At 38.1% G+C, this 20,138-nt stretch overlaps 1 protein-coding gene across 1 annotated transcript in view; it reads left to right on the top strand.

Moving 5' to 3' along the window:
* The first annotated feature begins 390 nt into the window (after positions 1 to 390).
* The window catches only part of COL19A1 (collagen type XIX alpha 1 chain), a 439,982-nt gene continuing 420,234 nt past the window's right edge, over positions 391 to 20,138 (top strand). Inside the window, exons 1-3 of the mRNA XM_052652029.1 lie at positions 391 to 448; positions 1,020 to 1,094; positions 1,912 to 2,011. Of these exons, the coding sequence (XP_052507989.1) occupies positions 391 to 448; positions 1,020 to 1,094; positions 1,912 to 2,011 (233 nt within the window). The remainder of the gene's footprint in view (positions 449 to 1,019; positions 1,095 to 1,911; positions 2,012 to 20,138) is intronic.

The following is a 20,138-nucleotide window of genomic DNA, read 5'->3' as shown; positions in this document are numbered from 1 at the left end:
AGCTTAACCTACAGACATTTATTTAACACGGTTCTGGAGACTAAGTCTGAGATCAGTGTGCCAACCTGGCTAAGTTCTTGTGAGAACCCTCTTCCTGAATTCCTCACAAGGTGGAGAGAAAGAACACCTATTTCTCCAGTTTTTGTAAAGGATATGAATACTGTCATGAGGGCTGCACCCCTATTACCTCATCCAAACTTAATCACGTCCTAAAGGCCCCACCTCCAAATACCATCACACTGGGGATTAAGACCTCAGTGTAGGAATTTGGGAAGGGACACATTTAGTTCATTGCAGTCTCCTTCTGCTCTAAAGTTTAATATCACTAATACCAAAACCTGAATAGAAGTTGTGTTAAAATAGTAGTAGTTCACTTGTTCTAATATTAGAATGTACTTTGAATATGAAAATTTAACAATATTAAAACTAGCTAATTTCCTACTGTCAAGTACATTGTAGCAATTATATTAGAGCAATAATATTCTAACAACAGCTAAGACTAACAAGCATTGTCTGTATTCCAGACACTTCATGTATATGCTGCTGCTGCTGCTAAGTCGCTTCAGTTGTGTCCGACTCTGTGCGACACCATAGACGGCAGCCCACCAGGCTGCCATCCCTGGGATTCTCCAGGCGAGAACACTGGAGTGGGTTGCCATTTCCTTCTCCAACACATGAAAGTAAAAGTGAAAGTGAAGTCGCTCAGTCGTGTCCGACTCTTAGCGACCCCATGGACTGCAGCCCATCAGGCTCCTCTGTCCATGGGATTTTCCAGGCAAGAGTACTGGAGTGGGGTGCCATTGTCTTCTTCTCTTCATATATATAACCACATGTAATTCTCATGAACACGCAATTAAGAGGGTAATACTCTTATCCTCGTTTAAAAGAAATTTAATAAAAGGATTTAATTTCTTTCCATTTTATCTTAGATTTCTGATTGTATTAAATGATTCACATTTATTCAAAGAAAAACAATAGGCAATGTACTGAAAATTCTCAATATTTTTTTTTTTAAATAGAAAAACAATGTCCTATACTGAGAACAGAGGGACGCCAGTTTACACAAGACAACAGAGATAAACCTGAAGTTTCAGGTAAGCATGATAATCTTTCACAAGGAAGCATTTTTGTGTAAAATTTTAACCAAACATGTTGTGTCTTGTAGGTGACTCCTTGACATTGTAATTTAAGATGATAAGACCAATATCAATAAAATTAGGAGCAAAGCAGGCAGATGATATACAAAAATTTCTGAGCGCAGAGTTCTACATGGTTTAACCTGATGACCAACAACTCAGCCTCTGGGAGAACAAAAGTTATTTGAAATTATAAAAGTCGTATCTATTGTAGAAAATGTGAGATAAAGAAAATGTATGGGAAAGAAGATGCCGATGGCGCTCATTTTGGAACATTCCTACCCTTCTTTCTCTTTCTTTTTCCCTTTAATCCTCCGTTTTCTCTCTCCACCCTCCCTCCACTCTGACTCATGCACACGTAATCATAATCTATATACTGCATATGAAATCCACACATTTCCCACACCAACATATTTTTTTCTAAAGCATAATATTTTTAAAAAGGCTGCTTAGATTTCAATTGGATGGGTATAGTGCTTTTTATTTAACTAGTTTTCTGTCTTTAGCTATCAGAGCTGGTACAATAAGCTACTCTGATTATTTATTTAGAATCATTCCTAGATCAAAGAAAATTAATACTTGAATCTTTTGAAATATATTTTGTCCTCCTATATCCTAAAGAGAGGAAATGGAAATCAAGAAATTTATGATTTAACCTGAAATAATCAATCTGTAGATAATGACTACAAAAGAATCCTATTTAAAAATCAGTATCTCTGTCAGTTGACTATGTTTAATAAAACTGCTGGATTAAATCATTTGTCACACTTCACAGGTTTTGACCTAGCAGAGCGATTTTCTCTGAGACATGTGTTTTGTGAAGGTGATAAAACTTGTTTCAAATTGGGAAGTTCACTTCTTATTAGAGACACCATGTAAGTAAAATAATAATTTTTCTTTATGTTTTTTAATACCATATAAATTACTCTCTAAAGAGATTCCAAATAACTTGTTTAAAAATAAAAAGTTATCTTGACAGTATCACAATCATTTGAATGCTGCAGTAAATGTGATATTTTTATACTGTGGTTTTTAATAATCTTTGCAAACTGATCTTGTTCTGTGGTGTTAATTTACATGTATAGATAGAAGCATGATTATTATAAAATAGTAATTAAATCTATTATTGAAGAAATATCATTTATGTTTAAGTAGACTAACCAAAAATAGATTTTAAAATGTGAACTTGAAACATAAGACCAACGTAGACTTAGAGACAAAAGACTGATATTATATTTGTTTCCACATGCTTCATGCATAGAGATAAGCTCTATGATAAATTAAAAGAATCTACCCCTTATTCATTGTATACATTGTATAAACAGTAGGATAAAAAAACTTTTTCTTTTTTTTTTATCTTAATACTTATTTCAAAATGGATTTACCTAAGGCTTTTTTATTGTTAGTTATCTTTATTATACTTCTGATAAATGAGACTAAAAAGAATCACTTTCCATTTAAATATTGCCAATTGGTCAGCAATTATACAAGGCAATAATTCATCATATGGTTGACTATAGGTAACTGGAGGAGGGATCAACAGTAAATCAGAAAGCCTGAGTTATCAACAAGGCAGATAGAACATATATGGTTTTGATATTCAGCCTTTGAGTCCAAGATGAACATTCCAGTGTATGACTACACTGCAATGAGTAAAGCATAAAATTCTGCTTGGTTTAATATGCAACACAGATGTTTTTGTGTGAAAACACACATGGACGCATCCACTTCCTGATGAATATTCTAATATTTGAGTTACGAGGTAGAGTTGTTGAGAATCTCAGCTTTGAAAATCTCAAGGAGAAATAGCATTAATTATCTCATTGCCCATCCTCAGAGGTATCGTGTTAATCAGGTTCCTAACTCCTTGGAAAATTTTATTTTAAATTTTCTATTTTGTGATCCTTTAGATACTTTTAGTTTAATGATATGGTTCCTTAAAAGTAAACTGCTCATTAATTGGTAAGAAATCAGAGGGCTAAGGAAGAGGGTAATTTGGTATCAGGGGATGTAACGGTGATTGTCTGCTGGAGAACTTCAGCAGATGTCACTGTACAGACCAGTGCTCTTGTGGGTGTCTCAAGCCTGAAAGTGGCTTCACACGCACACATTAAACCCTCAGGGCGTGACAGCTCCCTGTTTGGGTATTCATATGCAGTAAAGAAGAGTCCATTTGTGTCTCTTGTATTTCATATATATTGCTTTAGATGTTTCTTAAACATAAATTTAATTAATGAATTTAAGAAAGGCAATAAATCCTTTTCCAAAAATTAAAATACATGTTCTCTCTCACCTTCTCCTGATGATATAAACCCCTCTAATTCTGGCCAGGTGGCCAAAGTATAGGAGTGACAATTTTAAGTAGCTACATTGGAAAACTTGTTGCCACATTTAGACAGTGCCATTCTCTTTTGAGTATGTGTGGTAATAAATACTATGTATGACTTGAAATTTATTTTTTTATTTTGGGCTCTAAATCACTGTGCAACTGCTGGGCAATCAATGTAAGTTAATTCTCCAGCTCTGCACAGTAGAACTCTGGTCCCTCCACTGCAGGAAACTGGAGGGGATTTGGTTAAGCTGACTAGTGAGTGTCAAGTAGCTTGGCTCATCTCCACTTACATTTTGCTCTGTGAGCCAAAGATGTTAGGATGCTTCCCTCACATGATGCCATCTTGATTTTTCAATGAGACTGGAGTAAAGTTGCAGCTATTTATATATTTGTAAATGAGCTGTCTTGCAGAATCAGCATGTGAAAAGGCAGATGCTAATTCACATGGAAATTGGGACTTTTTCTATGCCTGAGCTTGTTTTTTTTATTGTTCTGGCATCTTCCAGGTTTAGGAGGGGAGATATCTTATGAATTGTTGGTCACTACCCAATGGACACTTTGTGCTTTTAGCCTGGCTTAACCTGGGGACCCAAAGGCAGCTCTTGCAAGGGTCCTTCAGGTAAACATTGTCCCCAGAAAGGTCACACAGGTGCAGGAACATCTGATGAACTGTTTGGTTTTCTTTTCAATTCATGTCCATCTTCAGTATTCCTTCAGATAGGAAATGATAAGTATTTGGGGCTTGCCACCTAGTTTTCTAGAATCATCTTTCTGGAGGAAGTTCCCACATTTTTTTTTTTTTATCTACAAGTTACATATCTCTGGTTATGTAGAAGAAATAATGATTTCTATACACATTGAGAGCAATATTCCAGATGATCATGCTCTATCTTTAAATTGTGTTTTGGCAATTATCAGGGAAAGTGGTGAAGTTTTGTGAGAAAATTTCATAAAACATGCATATGGTATGAAGCACCTTATTTATTTGGTTTAATACGATTCTTTCATTAGTTGCTTGTATATAAGCATGTTTTTAAATAAAAATGTCTTAGTAGTTGAATACATAAATTTAAAATGTAACAGAAAAAGTGAATTTCCTGATTTATTATTGAACTCAAGGACGGTTAATAGCCTTATCTCTCAGGTTTGGTGTCTGTCCAGAATAATGTGTTGAAAAGGATTCTGAGGCCCTGTTGAGTTCAGTATGTTGGAGTGTTATGGCCCATTAGCAAAAAGAGGGGAGAAGGGAGGGTTCACATATGTCTCAAGTCTGTAGCTTCTCTAACTTAGGATGATTCATGTGAGTTGGTGGCTTTTGCTACTGAAACAGTGCCCAAGAGGGGGGGAAAATGAGGCTATGTGTGAAAAAATAATCAGCACGGATTAGTAAGATTTTATGAACTTGGATAGTGTAGCTAGAAACAGTTGGAATAATTGATATGGTCCTCTTTGCTTTTGTTACAAACAAATACATCTCCAGTGAAGAGGAGTTGTCTCTCTGTCCCTTTCATTAAACTGGTGGTTGCATTCTGGAAGCAAAGGTCTATTTAATTTCACAGCTTTACATGGAAAAAATGAGCTGGAGGAAGGTCTTCTCATTTGTGTTTTGTAATACATAATAATCTTCAGCAACTAGGAAACCCCACACTATATACATAGAAAATGTACAGAGTTTTAAAGATTTTCAGTTTTTCTTTTTTTTTTTTTTAAATTGTTCTGGCATCTTAAGCCTTAACAGTTCCCTTGGAAATATTCCTAAATATGGGAAAACTGTTATGTGTATTGCAGAGCATCATCAGCCCCCAGTCTTTGCTAGTATTGAGTGATTTACACTATGGGTATATCTTTTCTACACAAACCTTCACATTATGCTCAGACTTTTAATATTGTATTATATTAAATAACACTACAATGTACCAGAAGGTTGTTTCCTCTGTTTTTCTAACTAAAGAGGCCAGTTAAGACCCACCACTTACTCATTCATTGCCTCCTTGTTTATTTTTCACACGTTCATTCATTCAGTAAATGTTTATTGAGCCAAAAAAATCCATAAGATTGATTTTTCTAGTAGAAATCCAAGCTTGTTTTTAGAGATCTTTCTCTATACTTATAATTATTTTCCATCATTTTTTACCCATCTGTTTGCATTTGATATGCAGATATCACCCAATTTCTTCAGTGACATTAGATTTTTTTGTTATTAAGTTCTGTGTTTTAACTCAAAACTTGTAACAATTATAAATAAAAGTTGTAGCTTACTATAAAAAGTATTTTAGGAGTTCCTGAAATTTTCTTTTTTGCTAAGGGTTGAATAAGAGGGAGCATTTAATAAGTCACTGAAATGAATCCAGTCTAGTCCAGAGCTCATCCTTTCATTTAACATTTACTAGCTTACAGTGGCCTGAGCACTTCCTTAGGCTCTGGGATTGCCCTGGAGAAGGATGCAGGTGTAATCTTGCCTTCCCAGAGCCTGCTGGAAAGATACACAATGCAAAGAAAAGCTACACTTTGTTCTTGCCTTGACCTGAGAAGAAACTGAGCTGTGTTCTCTCATTTGAGCATAGGCTGCTGGACTCAAAGCCCACAACTCCTCTCGTAAAAGCTATGCTTCCTTAAGCATCACACCCAGACTGATTTTCAGTATCTTCATTCCTTCCCTCATAAGAGCCAGTTTTCCAACCATGTTTAATTTTTATTACTCTTTGGGACCTCTCCAAGTTCTCAAAACCAGTTAAATTCTAAATCTCAAAATTACGTTCAGATACTGAAGCTTCTCATTGCTGAAAATTTTGGGAGGATTACTGCATCATTTCATTAAACTATAGAAAATGAATATTTATGCATTCCTTGGATTTCATTTGGGGCACTCTATATAGGAAGTTTCCCATGTAATGAAATGTGACTTAGCAACAAGCTGTCCAGCTGTTTACATGAGATTGACTGACAGCTGCACATAAGTCTGTTAACTAGTCCAAGCTCGTACTACTTGCTGCACAGCAAGCCAATGAGGTGAGAGAAGATGGTGGACTACTGTCCCAAAGAACCATCTTACCTGAGGTGGAGTTCAAGCTTCTTTTCTACTGAAAGGGGAGGGAGTGTTGCTGGTTGTTGCAAACTTCTTGGTGTTGGAATCCTTTGTTCTTGCAGCATCCATAGGTCTGATTTCATAGTGTTCCTATAAACCCTCAACAAGGCAAATGTTATTCTCTGTTCTGCAACTTCTTTATCTCTGTATGAATGGAAAACCACTATACCTTTAAAGGTTAGAGGCATGAAAATGGGCTATTGTGTATATCTCAGGCTATAGGTAACATTTTTAAAAAAATATATTAACTTACAGCAGAAGCATTAGGACCTTTAACAAAGGTTAAAGTAAAAGAAACAGATCCAATATAGAGTCAGATTTGTTCTTCTCTATTATAATTTTTCTGTCACTGTATTTCCTAAACTATAGATTGGCATACCAGAAATGTGCAGTGAGTCATTAAATCATACATTCTTAAGACAAAGGAAAAAGCTGATAGGTTTACAATTAATAAATTTTTAAAAATCATACAACTTATCCAAATTTTATTTTATTTTTTATAATTTCTTTTATTGAAGTATAGTTGATTTATAATATTGGGTTAGTTTCTGCTATAAAACAAAGTGATTCAGTAATACATATATATTACTAAATTCTTTTTCACATTGTTTTCCTTTATGAGTCATCATGGGATATTAAATGCAGTTTCCTGTGCTATCTAGCAGGACTTTGCTGCTTATCCATTCTATATATTATAGTTTATATCTGTTAATCCCAAATGCCCAATACATCCCTCCTCTATTTCCTCTCCCCCTCGGGAACCACAAGTCTGTTCTCTATGTCTGTGAGCCTATTTTTTCTGTTTCATAGATAAATTCATTTGTGTCATATTTTAGATTCTACATATAAGTGATATTGTATGGTATTTGTCTTTCTTTTTCTGACTTGCTTCATTTAGTATGATAATCACTAGGTCCATTCATGTTACTGTAAATGGCATTATTTCATTCTTTAAAATGCAATTTAGTCAAATCTTATATATTAGATAGAAAATAATTTTAAGAGTATTATACAGATTTTAAGAATGCATGGAAATATTTGCTTCTCTATCACAAGAGCTTCTTATCTATTTCTAGAAAATTAAGGGATATTCAGTGAATTTCAGTTCAGTCGCTCAGTTGTGTCCAACTCTTTGCGACCCCATGAATCGCAGCACGCCAGGCCTCCCTGTCCATCACCAAACCCAGAGTTCACCCAAACTCATGTCCATCGAATCGGTGATGCCATCCAGCCATCTCATCCTCTGTCATCTCCTTCTCCTCCTGCCCCCAGTCCCTCCCAGTATTAGAGTCTTTTCCAATGAGTCAACTCTTCACATGAGGTGGCCAAAGTTTTGGAGTTTCAGCTTTAGCATCAGTCCTTCCAAAGAACACCCAGGACTGATCTCCTTTAGAATGGACTGGCTGGATCTCCTTGCAGTCCAAGGGACTCCCAAGAGTCTTCTCCAACGCCACAGTTCCAAAGCATCAATTCTTTGGCACTCAGCTTTCTTCACAGTCCAACTTTCACATCCATACATGACCGCTGGAAAAACTATAGCCTTGACTAGACAGACCTTTGTTGGCAAAGTAATATCTCTGCTTTTTAATATGCTGTCTAGGTTGGTCATAACTTTCCCTCCAAGGAGTAAACATCTTTTAATTTCATGGCTGCAATCACCATCTGCAGTGATTTTGGAGCCCCCCAAAATAAAGTCTGACACTGTTTCCACTGTATCTCCATCTATTTCCCATGAAGTGATGGGACCAGATGCCATGATCTTATTTTTCTGAATGTTGAGCTTTAAGGCAACTTTTTCACTCTCCTCTTTCACTGTCATCAAGAGGCTTTTTAGCTCTCTTCACTTTCTGCCGTAAGTGTGGTGTCATCTGCTAAGGGGTATTAGTACATTCCATTAACAGCTTATGTTGAGATGGTTACTTATTGGTTCACAACCACAGATATTCCCCAGATGAAATCTGAAATTGGCTCCTGTACACAGTGGGCAAACAGAGACTGCAAAAAAGGGCAGGGCAACCCAGATGGGTAGTCTGCAGGTTTACTGAGCAAGGCAACTTACATGTGAGGCTTTTCTTGCATGCCACAATAGCAGTAGATCTCTACAGCCACTGGCCAGAATCACGGTTTATGTAGAGCCTTCATGGGGGTCAGTCATGTACACTCTCCAGATGGCCTCAGCCACACATTACTCTCTCAAGGCTGCACCCTTGAAAGAACTTCTACCATGGAAACGGCAGGCAGAAAAGTACATTCCAAGGACAGGGGAGAGGGTTGCCTCTGGTGGTCCCTCTGGTTGCCCGGGACCAGCTCACAGGTCATCTGGTGGGCAAATCCTGTCAATGACCTCTTCCAACACTTCTAAAATATAATATAATGTGAAATATCAGTTTTGTATGTCCACTTAACAGAAACACTTAATATTATCATCAATTTAAGTAAGGATTTTCCTCCTTCAGATTTTATGTAATTATATAATTGACTTTTATATAATTTTATATAATTCAATATTTGGGGGTAAAAATTGATCATATCTATATAGATTCTACCTGGGTTGGGAAGGGCAACCTTTCCATGGAGGAGAGCGTGGCAACCTACTCCAGTATTCTTGCCTGGAGAATCCCAAGGACAGAGGAGTCTGGCAAGCACATATAGATTCTACAACATTCATATCTAATTTATTTTGTTTTATTTTATTTTGGACACATCATTTACCATATCTACCATCTTGAAAGAAGTGAAAGAAAGTGTTAGTGACTCAGTCATGTCCAACTCTTTATAACCCCTTGGACTGTAGCCCACCAGGCTCCTCTGTGGAATTCTCCAGGCAAGAATGCTGGAGTGGGTAGCCATTCCCTTCTCCAGGGTATCTTCTCCACCCAGGGATTGAACCCAGGTTTCCTGCATTGCAGGTGGATTCTTTACCATCTGAGCCACCAGGGACCCATCTACTATATTAATGAATGTTTAGTGAATAATATGTCATTGCTGACTAGAGGTATAATGTTGTACAGCAGATCTCTAGAGTTTATCTTCTTTTCAATTATAGACAATTACATGTAAATTATCTTAAATATCCTTATGCCACTTATCTTGAGAATAGTGAAGTACCAGTTAAATCTACTACTTAGGAGTCATAATAATGCAGATATTAGCACACAGTAATAACATTAAGGTGTCCTATTTTGGTAATTACTTGGGCCACTTTGACAGTCATTAATTAAATGTACTTGTATTGGATTATATATTACATTTTTTACTTCACCTGTCTTTTTATCCTATGAATTAAATCTTATAAGGGACAACAGCAAAGAGACTTTGCCTGGGTGTGGGTTATATATATGTATCTGTGGAATGTGCACTGCAGGTTTCCAGAATATAAAGGAAAGAAAGCATGGAGGCACATCCTTGGGTCATCTTTAATCTTATTTGCCCCATAAAAATGCTATGAAGATTAATTCGCTATTAATCTTTAGTGGTGGCAAATGTACTGATTTTACAATGGCTATAAACCCAAATTTAAGCATGACCTTAAATTTATGAGTTAACCAGAGCACTGATTGTAGTAATATATGATGTTTTGTTATACTAGTGCTTGAGAATAGCTTTAGATTTTTTTTTGACTGACAGGACTTCCTGTTTCATGAAATAGCACTGGACAGTCTAATCCTCATTCTCAGACACAGAATCAGATAGGAAGATACAATTATGATTTCAGTGATAAACTTTGAAATCTATGTCAATTCAAGAAAAATCATTGTGTCAACTAATAAGTCATTAATTTATTATCACTTGCATTCTTTCAACTTAACCATAAAGGCTAATCAGAAAATAAGCATGGAAGTCATAAAGCTTCTTGTGTTGTTTTATGTGACTCACACCAGTATGGTAATACCTTGTCCATGCCTTGGTTTAACTAGCACTTAACATTTCCTAAAATACATTTTCCAGATTAGGTTAAAGGTTTTATCATTTTAAATGAAAAAGCATTATATTCAAATAATTGACTTTAATAACTTCTCTCACACTGGCTGTGTAATTTGGAAGCAATCACAGGTTCAGTGAAACTTTTAACTTACGTGGACACACGTGATCATGCCATGTAGAATTAACATCTGGTTGGTTGACTATGAAACTGAATTGACCAGATGTTGTGTCAACAATTATTTCTCCTAATTGAACCATCTCAATTTGGGCTTTCCACCTTGGAATTTTTCTGCTTCAGCTGTCTTCTTCCAAGGGGAACCTCCAGTTTCCAAGGTTAACCCCCTTCACTTGTGCTCCTAATCTTCTCCTTGTCAACCTCCTTTAAGACCTTGATCCATACATCCTCCCCTTTGCTCTTGTTTTTGATACCCTCTTCATAGGATCCTGTCCCTTTAATCTGCAAATACATATTTAATTCTTCCTTGTTCTAGAAACATGTTCCCTTGACAGTCCCTATTCCTCCCAAACTGCCCAAAGGAAGAATGTAACTGACCACTTTCACTTCCTCACACACCCCGTAACCCATTCAGGTATGACTAGGACTCCTGAATACTGTGGAAATGTTTCTTTCCAAGTCACTGGTGACCACTGTCCTGCATCCAATGCCAGTGACCTAAGTGTGGCTCAGACCTGCCTTTGCGGATTCATTTCTCTCTGTCACAGTTGTACACCATTTCTGCACAATGAAATCCTACACATTCTAGAAAGTTGACCTTCTGCACTGCCCTCATGATGTTCACAAGCAAGTCTCCTTCTTTTTTTGTGATCCAATATACTTCTAAAATACTTTTTATATAATGCTGAGCTCTCACTCTGGCTCAGATAATCTAAATATTCCCAGGACTCATTACTGTGTGGGTTCAAATCATGTCATAGAAAGATCAGTGCCTACATTGTTAGGAGTCCTACTTTTTACCCGCACAACTGCAGAACCTCAGCTCCCTCTTAAAGCCTGTGCTTGTTATTTCTGGGATCTCCATGAGTGTTGCATGTGCACTCATGTTCAGAAGGAAGTATGTCTCTGTTCTTTGTGTGTGTGTGATTTACTGCTTTCTTATAACATCACAGTTACAATTTTAACCATTTTTCAGTGTACAGTTCAGTGGCATTAAGTAACTTCATGTTGTTGTGCAGTCATCACCGCCTCCACTCCCAGAATTTTTTCACCTTCCCAAACTGACACCATCCCCATAAAACAATAACTCCTCATCATTCTCCCCCTAGCCCCTGACAACCATCATTCTACTTTCTGTCTCTTGACTCCTCTAGGGTTGTGGAATCCTACAGCACTTGTCCTTGTGGGTCTGGCTTATATCACTTAGTGTGCTTCTGTTCCTGTATCCTAATCTCCTTCTAAGTGCTTGTCACCTCTGCCTTTGCTCTGGTCCCCTCTATGAAAACGCTTCTCCCTAGGACCCAGTCAACCTCCACTCATGACTGCTTATTATCAGCCTTCAAAGCCAAAGTTGCTCAGCAGTCTGTGGCTAAATGGGGCTTGTGTGTGCTTTGGAGGACAGTGGCATGGGCTCTGTGACCCTTAGCTGTCCTGTGGATCCCAAGGCAGTGCTGCTTGCATACAGAGCTTCACAGTGAAATTTTGTTCGGCTGTGTGGCGAGGCTTGTGGGATCTTAGTTCCTGGACCAGGGACTGAACTCAGGCCACAGCAGTGAAAGTGCTGATTTATAACCACTGGGCCCCCAAGGAATTCCCTCTCACAGTATATTTAACAAATATAATTCAACTAACTCTTGGCAACCAACTCTGTGGAGCTCAAAAGCCCATTGACATGGATACTAGGCAATCCTCTCTAATATTTTCACAGACAATAGCTCTCTTCCCATTTATCCATGATAAGAATATGAAATTCCTTTTGCTTAAGAGAGCTATGTAGGCAAAAGTATTCCATGATATGGTCCCCATTATTTTCAAGTTCACATTTGATGTCAATGAAAGAAGAAATTCTAATGAAGTATTTCACCCAATTCCCAAATAATACTGAATACTCACTATATGCCAAGCACCAAGGATTTGAGAATAAAAGTCCTGGTTATTTCTGTCTGGGAATTATAGAATTGTAACAGTCTTTAGATATTAAGTATAGCAGATGTTGGAAGAACCAGAGACGCCTTCGGGAACCAGGAAAAGCTTCACAGGGGATATGAAAAGTAGAAGCTTGAGGATAAGCACAAATTTACCAGGTGATAGTTGGAGGAGGTGTTGTGGTGGATTTAGAGGTCAACATAATTTGCATACTGGTGAGAAATCCCACATGGTTAGTAAACATTGCAGGGAGACTGGGGGTGAAGGAGGCTGAAGGGTGCCTGAGGTGCTGTTCTGAAAGGCCTTCTGGGTCAGGCTAAGGGATTTGAACTTCACTCATACAAAAAAAGGAAAGGAAAGGTGAAAGATGTCTGGACTCTGAGGAGAAATCAATTATACCTCAACAAAGACGTTTCTGCAAAACAGTGAAAGGGAAACAATAGTGTTCTATTCTAGAAAAAGCTAAGTATACACCACTGGGAGAATCAGAGCTTTGGTAATGACCTGGGGCTCCCAGGCTGATTCGAAAGCAGAACCCAAAACTCCAGACTCAGAACACTTCACAATTCAGAGGATCTTTTGAGGGGGTTGTTGGGCTTGACATGGGATTTGTTCTATATTTTGGGGGGTGGGAGACACTTAAAAAACACTTTCTGAAAGGTAGGTTCTCTGGTCCATCCTGTTTTTGTTATCTGAATGTCATCTAAAAGGAGGGCTTGTTTTCAAGGGGAAGTCATTTACAATGTCACGAAGAACAAGTGCTAACTGTAACAGCCGTAATATTAGAGAGCCACCCAAGCTTTGTTTTCCCATTAACAACCTATCTGCCTGAATCCCCTCGGCAAACACAAAAAGGCTAAGATTTCAGAGTCTCTGTGGCTCTGGAACTCAAGCATCATCCCCCAGCTTGGGGAGAAGGCATTTCAGACAAACCCTCAGCCCCATGAGCCAAATTGCTTGTAACGTGACAGGTGATGGTGGATGTCAGCTGGACAAGAAATGACTTACTATAAACTCCAAGCATCTCTCACTTCACTCTCAGGAAATGTAACTTGTATCAGATTTCTCTTCCTGGAAGATATTCAGCAAGTCAAAGGCTCCACTGATACTTGTAAATACGGAAGTTCTTCATAAACCCTGCCTCGTGCCTATTTAGAATGGAAGAATTAATTTGGAAGCCAGTTCTTGATATTTAAAAATAGACTTTTTTCCATTTAGCCATTTCATTTTTAAAGCAAAAAAAAAATAATAAAAGTTGGTCTTACTAAATATGATCTGGAAAACTAACTTCAGCTCTACCAAAATAGACTTTTTAAAAACGGGCTTTGCTTCGAGGCTTGTGCTATGAGCTAATAGAATTGCCCCTGGAATCATTGCCTTACACTCCTTGTTATTTAGTTAGGTGAAAGAGCAAAAAAGAAACTGGTAGTCATGGGTTTTTCTTTCTCATCTTCTCTTATTCTGTAGTTTGCTTTTGTCCTTTATTTTCCTATACATGAAATAGAGATATTACTTGCCGCATGACAAACTGAGATTCTTTTAGGAATACTGACCAAATATATCAAATCAAACTTGTACAATGAAATTGCCAGTTACTTACTTTTCTAATATGTAAAGAAATTTGTAAGTTTCATTATGGTCTTTATTTTTCTTGACAGAAAATATACTCACTATACTCACCAGGGTATAGTGAGAAAAATTAAGATCTATTCCCTAGTTCCATCTGTCCATAAAACGACTTTGTCAATAAATACTTCCATGTACTTTACAATAGTGCATTATTTAGCATTTTTAAAGATTTTTTTGATGTGGACCATTTTTAAAGTCTTTGTTTATTGAATCTGTTACAATAGTGCTTCCTCTTTTTTTTTTCTTTTTGGTTCTTTGCCCATGAGGCATGTGGATCTTAGCTCCCCAACCAGGGATCAAACCCACACCCCCTGTACTGGAAGGTGACATCTTACCCACTGGACCACCAGGGAACTCCCTAGAATGAGTTATTTTTTAAATTTAATGATTTTACCTGATTTTTGCATGCTTGCAGTGCTCTCCATCTGGAAGGAAGTATGGAAAAGCACTTTATCCTCATCAAACAGTGCTGATTGGTGTCTCACGAACTGGACTTCCAGGACCACCCATTACTTGTTCAGTTGACATCCTCCTGTCCCTGAGAGACCAGATGCCTCTCCTTCCCTAAAGTAACTTTATGTACAGCTCTGTTAGTCATGGATTCCACAGCTCAAGGGATGATTGGAATGGAAGCTTCCATTGACCCTTGGGCCAGGGAAGCATTAATGGAGGGTCAGTGCTCAGGGTTCTCTTTCTTTCCATAATCTCTTGAAATGGTCACATTAAGGATCGTTAATTTACACCTCAGGGAATCCCGTGTCTTTTTAGTTTGGTAACCATTTTAGTAATCTTTTTCCTAAGGTATTAAAATCCCAACATATTACTTCTCACCAGTAGGATAAACAATGGAGGATATCAGAATATTTCATGCTTTTCTTCACATTACATGGTTTTTAGTATATACACTGTTCTCACATTTTTCAGTATTTCCCCCAAATTGTACTCACTTTAAAGGAAATGCTTGGTGAGAAATCTTATATTTTTCTAATAAATGGTCTCTAAGGAACACAGAGAGAATATTCCTGATTGGTTATCATCTTCTGTAGCATGCATGTCTTGCTAAAACCCAACAGACACTATTTTAAAGATATTACTGTGTGGTTTGTGATACTTCCTGATATGTGCTCAAAATATCATTAGAAGAAGGAGCTGTAATAATCTACCCCTCAGGACTACTGGTCACCTAGGATGTGCAACTGTCATGATGAATCCTTGCTCAGAGCCCAAAATATGATTTATTGTTGTTATTAATATTATAGTATGATGGTAAACATATTAATTAATTACTCATTTCTTGACATTAATATTTTACATTTATTTACACTGACCCTGCCCCCACCCAATACTCAAAAAAATAATTTTTTCTCCCTTATAGTCCTCAAACATTACTTTTAAGTTGGGTCAGTAACGATGAGGGAAACTTTAGCCTAGAGGATGCAAGCAACTTGATATACTGGAAAAATCTGACCTTGGAATTAGGAGTCCCGAGTTCAAGTCCCATCCTGACTTCTGTTATTTAATAGAGGTCGTTATTTCACTTCTGTGGCTTTAATTTCTCATTTGTTGAATGAGATGGTTGCTCTAAATCACTGTTCAGGTCCCTTTCAGCTTTACAAGTGGAGGACTACAGGAAATTGTCATTGTGATTTCTTTAAAAAAAAATTTTTAAATAATTGTGTTTACTTCTTTTTGGCTGTGCTGGGTCTTTGTTGCTGCATGGGCTTTCCCTAGCTGCAGCGAGTGAGTGAGGGCTACTCTCTAGTTGGTGCACAGGCTTCTTATTGTGGAGGCTTCGCTTGTGGGGCTTGGGCTCTGGGGTGTGCAGGCTTCAGTAATTGCAGCATGACAAATGGGCTCAGTAATTGTGGTTTCCAGGCTCTAAAGTGCAGGCACAATAGTTGTGGTGTGTAGGCTTAGTTTCTCTGTGGCCTGTGGGATCTTGCTGGATTAGGGATTGAACCCGTGTCTCCTGCATTGGCAGGCGATTCTTCACCATTGAGCCGCCAGGGAAGCCCTCATGTGTGGTTTCTTATAATTGAAATATTTCCGAGGACAAGGAGATTTCTGCTCATGGACACTTTCTGAGAAATCTTCTTGAAGCAGATATTTTATTTTGTTATAGTCTATAGAGATGTTAAACGTCTTTTCAAAAGTAAGAATACTGATTGTGTTTTTTCCGGGAATTGTTTTGTGTCAAATGTTTTTATTAACCTGCTTTAGGATTGCATAAGGTTTGTTTCTTCTTGCACTCTTTTTCATGATGAATATGACACGGCCCAGTCTTGGAAGGCCTTGGCTTTTAAGGCATTGTGCAGAGTAACACAGACTTCATACTGAATAAAATGTTTGGCACCTGCCAAGACCGGTCATAGGCATCATCATGGATTTTCCATGAATGGAAATAAACACATTTTTAAAAATATAAATTTACTTATTTTAATTGGACTCTGTGGGAGAGGGAGAGGGTGGGATGATTTGGGAGAAATGGACATATTTTTATGAATGCTTCCTATATGCTAGGGGCTGGTCTAGATTCTTGATTTAGAGCAATAAGTCTGGCAGAGCCCCAGTTGTCATGAAAATAACATTGGGTGGAGACAGGCAATACATATGTAAACTAATACTTCTTAAAAAAAAAAGTTGGATTGTTATAAGCCTATGAAGAAAATAAAACAAAGGTTAAGTCTTATATTATATAGACCTTTCAGAATAGGGACATTAGAGCTGAGATCTGAATAGTGAGGAGAAGCATCTTTGGGATGGCTCCTGGGAACAACCATCCTAGGAAGGAATCAGGAAGTACAAAGGCCCAAGACCTCGATGAAAATGATGTGTTCAGGAACAAAATTCAGATTACTATCACTGGAGTGCAGCTGCCATCCAGACACTGGAATAGGAGGCAGTGTGTCAGAGGAAGGCTAGGATCAGAGCGTTAGGCTTTGTGAGCTATGATCAGTGATGTGCATTTTATTCTAGGAACCATGGGGCCCTGGGGGGAGGTGATAAGGAAGGAAGGGACCTGGTCTGATTTCACTTAAAAAGCTCATTCTAGCTACTGTGTGCTGGCTATACGTCACAGGAGGAAAAAGAGAGAGAGCAATCAAGACGTGTAGCAGGAGTCCAGGGTGAGAGGTGGCAGCTTGCAGTGGGGAGTGAAGGTGGAGATGGAGAGAAGCGGACAGAGTCAGGATCCACTACATGGTGGAAGCACTTGCCAGTGACGTGCATGGGATGGGGGGTATAAGGGAAAGGCAACAATCAGGTATTTTTAGGTGTTTGCCTAGAGCCCCTGGGTGCATGGTCATGTGTTTTACTGAGATGCGCAATCCTTATAAAGGGATGTGTTTGGTAGAAAACAAAGAGTTCATTTCAGTTATTTAATCAGAGATTCTTTTAATATCCAAGTAGAGATGACATGTAGGAGTTTAGGTGTGTGAGTTCACAGTACAGGTAAGGGAAATAGTCAAGGTTTATCTTGGTCGCATCTACTCTTTGGTTTCACTCCTCTTTGGAACTTTCCTCCTAAACTCCTTTCACAAGACACTTTTGCTGCCCAGGGCATCTCATCTGGGTCTGGCTAACTTAGGGCATTTCCTGCTCTGGATTTATTCCTCCTGCCTTGTCCCTGCATTATTTAAACTTCTGTGCTTTATAACGATTCCTGTGGATCCTGGATCCATGCTTTCCAAAGAGAGAATTAATTATTAGATGGTTTGTTATTAATAGTAATGTGTCTGGTTTCTGGGGGACTGTTTTAATGATAACAGAGCTTCTGTTTATAAAATGCGTTTTCCAGAGAGAAAGAAAGCTCCCTCATAGTAGAGTATTAAGTGTTTTGGCTTCTCAGTGAAAGAACTTCACAGTTAGGGAGAATGCCAGTATCTCTGAGTTCATACAATATATACAAAAGACAGGTTTCCCAGGTGGTGCTAGTGGTAAAGAACCTACCTGTCAATGCAAGAGACAAAAGAAATGAGCGTTTGATCCCTGGGTTGGGAAGATCCCCTGGAGGAGGGCATGGCAATCCACTCCAGTATTCTCACCTGGAGAATGCCCATGGACAGAGGAGCCTAGCAGGCTACAGTCCATAGGATTGCAAAGAATTTGACATGACTAAAGCTACTTAGCACAGCACATACAAAAGACAGTGAGTGGAGAATTCCATTGAATATATAATAACAAATACACACACAGAGGGACTTCCCAGATGACTCAGTGGTAAAGAATTTGCCTGCCAGTGCAGGAGATGTGGGTTGGATCCTTGTACGGGGAGATCCCGTGAAGAAGGAAATGGCAACCCACTCCACCTTTCTTGCTTGGAGGACTTCATGGACAGAGGAGCTTGGTGAGCTACAGTGCAGGGGTCACAATTAGTTGGACACAGCTTAGTTACTAAGCAACAGTATACACACAGGGTGATTAAATGCTTCATCCTGTGCCAATAATGTTCCTGTAATACAAATGCCTTATACATCATCATTTAATTTCTATTTTCTAATGATTTTAAATGACAAACATAAACAGCATATTAAAAAGCAGAGACATTACTTTGCCGACAAAGGTCTGTCTAGTCAAAGCTAAGGTTCTTCCAGTAATCATGTATGGATGTGAGAGTTGGACCTTATATAAAGAAAACTGAGCACTGAAGAATTGATACTTTTGAACTGTGGTGTTGGAGAAGATTCTTGAGAGTCCCTTGGACTGCAAAGAAATCAAACTAGTCAATCCTAAAGGAAATCATTCCTGAATATTCATTGGAAGGGGACTGATGCTGAAGCTGAAGCTCCAGTTCTTTGACCACCTGATGTGAAGAGCTGACTCACTGGAAAAGACCCTGATGCTGGGAAAGATTGAAGGCAGGAGAAGGGGATGACAGAGGATGAAAAGGCTGAATGGCATCGCCAACTTAATGGACATGAGTTTGAGTAAGCTCTGGGAGTTGGTGTTGGACAAGGAAGGTTGGCATGCTGCAGTCCATGGGGTCACAAAGAGTCGGACATGACTGAGTGACTGAACTAAATGATTTTAAATAAATTCTGAACAAGAGAGGATTTTTCACTAGTCAAGTGGGAAGGAAGATCTAGGGAATGTAGTGTATGTGTGCTCAGTTGCTCAGTCATGTCCAATTCTTTGTGACCCTATGGACTGTAGCCTGCCAGGCTCCTCTGTCCATGAGATGTTCCAGGCAAGAACACTGGAGTGGGAAGAAAGCATTTCTTCCTCCAAGGGATCTTCCTGACTCAGGGACTGAAGCCCCATTTCCTATGTCTCCTGCTTTGGCAGGCAGATTCTTTACAACTGAACTTCCTGGGAAGCTCCCTAGAAAATGTAGCTATCATGCTATTTAGACAAATATTATCCATTTTTAAAGTCCTATAAGTCCCTTATGATTAATAAGATGGTAATTTTTTATCTAACTCCACAAATATGGTTATTAGTACTTTGTAATTAAATATATATAAAGCATATGGAGAAAGTATTGGAAAAGGTGAATTTTTATTTGAGGTTTCTCACCTTCTATTAATATCTCAGTGACTTACTTATCATGAAAGCTATGAATTGGGATTGGATTTGTAGATTTTATGACTCATATTTTACCTCCCAGAGTAGCAAAAATACCTCCCATAGTAGCAAAAAATAAGGTTAGTGTTAATTCTTCCTCATCTCTATCCTTGAAGAATATAAGGTGAATTTATAGGTCATTTAAGGTTAGGATTATTTTTTCCTAAACTGAAAATAGTACTTTGAAAAACAATGGTCACTCATATAATTTATGCTCATTGCAAAAATTGAGAAAGTAGAGAAGATACAAAGAAGAATAAAAATCTCTTAATTTTAATACCAAGAGGGAAGCATTGTAATGTAAATATCTTCATGAAATCAATTTTGAGGTCAAAGTCTCAGATCTGGACATTGCTTTCTGCCATAGCT

Source organism: Budorcas taxicolor, chromosome 14 (genome assembly GCF_023091745.1).
Source record: "Budorcas taxicolor isolate Tak-1 chromosome 14, Takin1.1, whole genome shotgun sequence".
Lineage (NCBI taxonomy): Eukaryota > Metazoa > Chordata > Mammalia > Artiodactyla > Bovidae > Budorcas > Budorcas taxicolor.
This window is presented reverse-complemented; position numbering and strand designations above follow the sequence as displayed.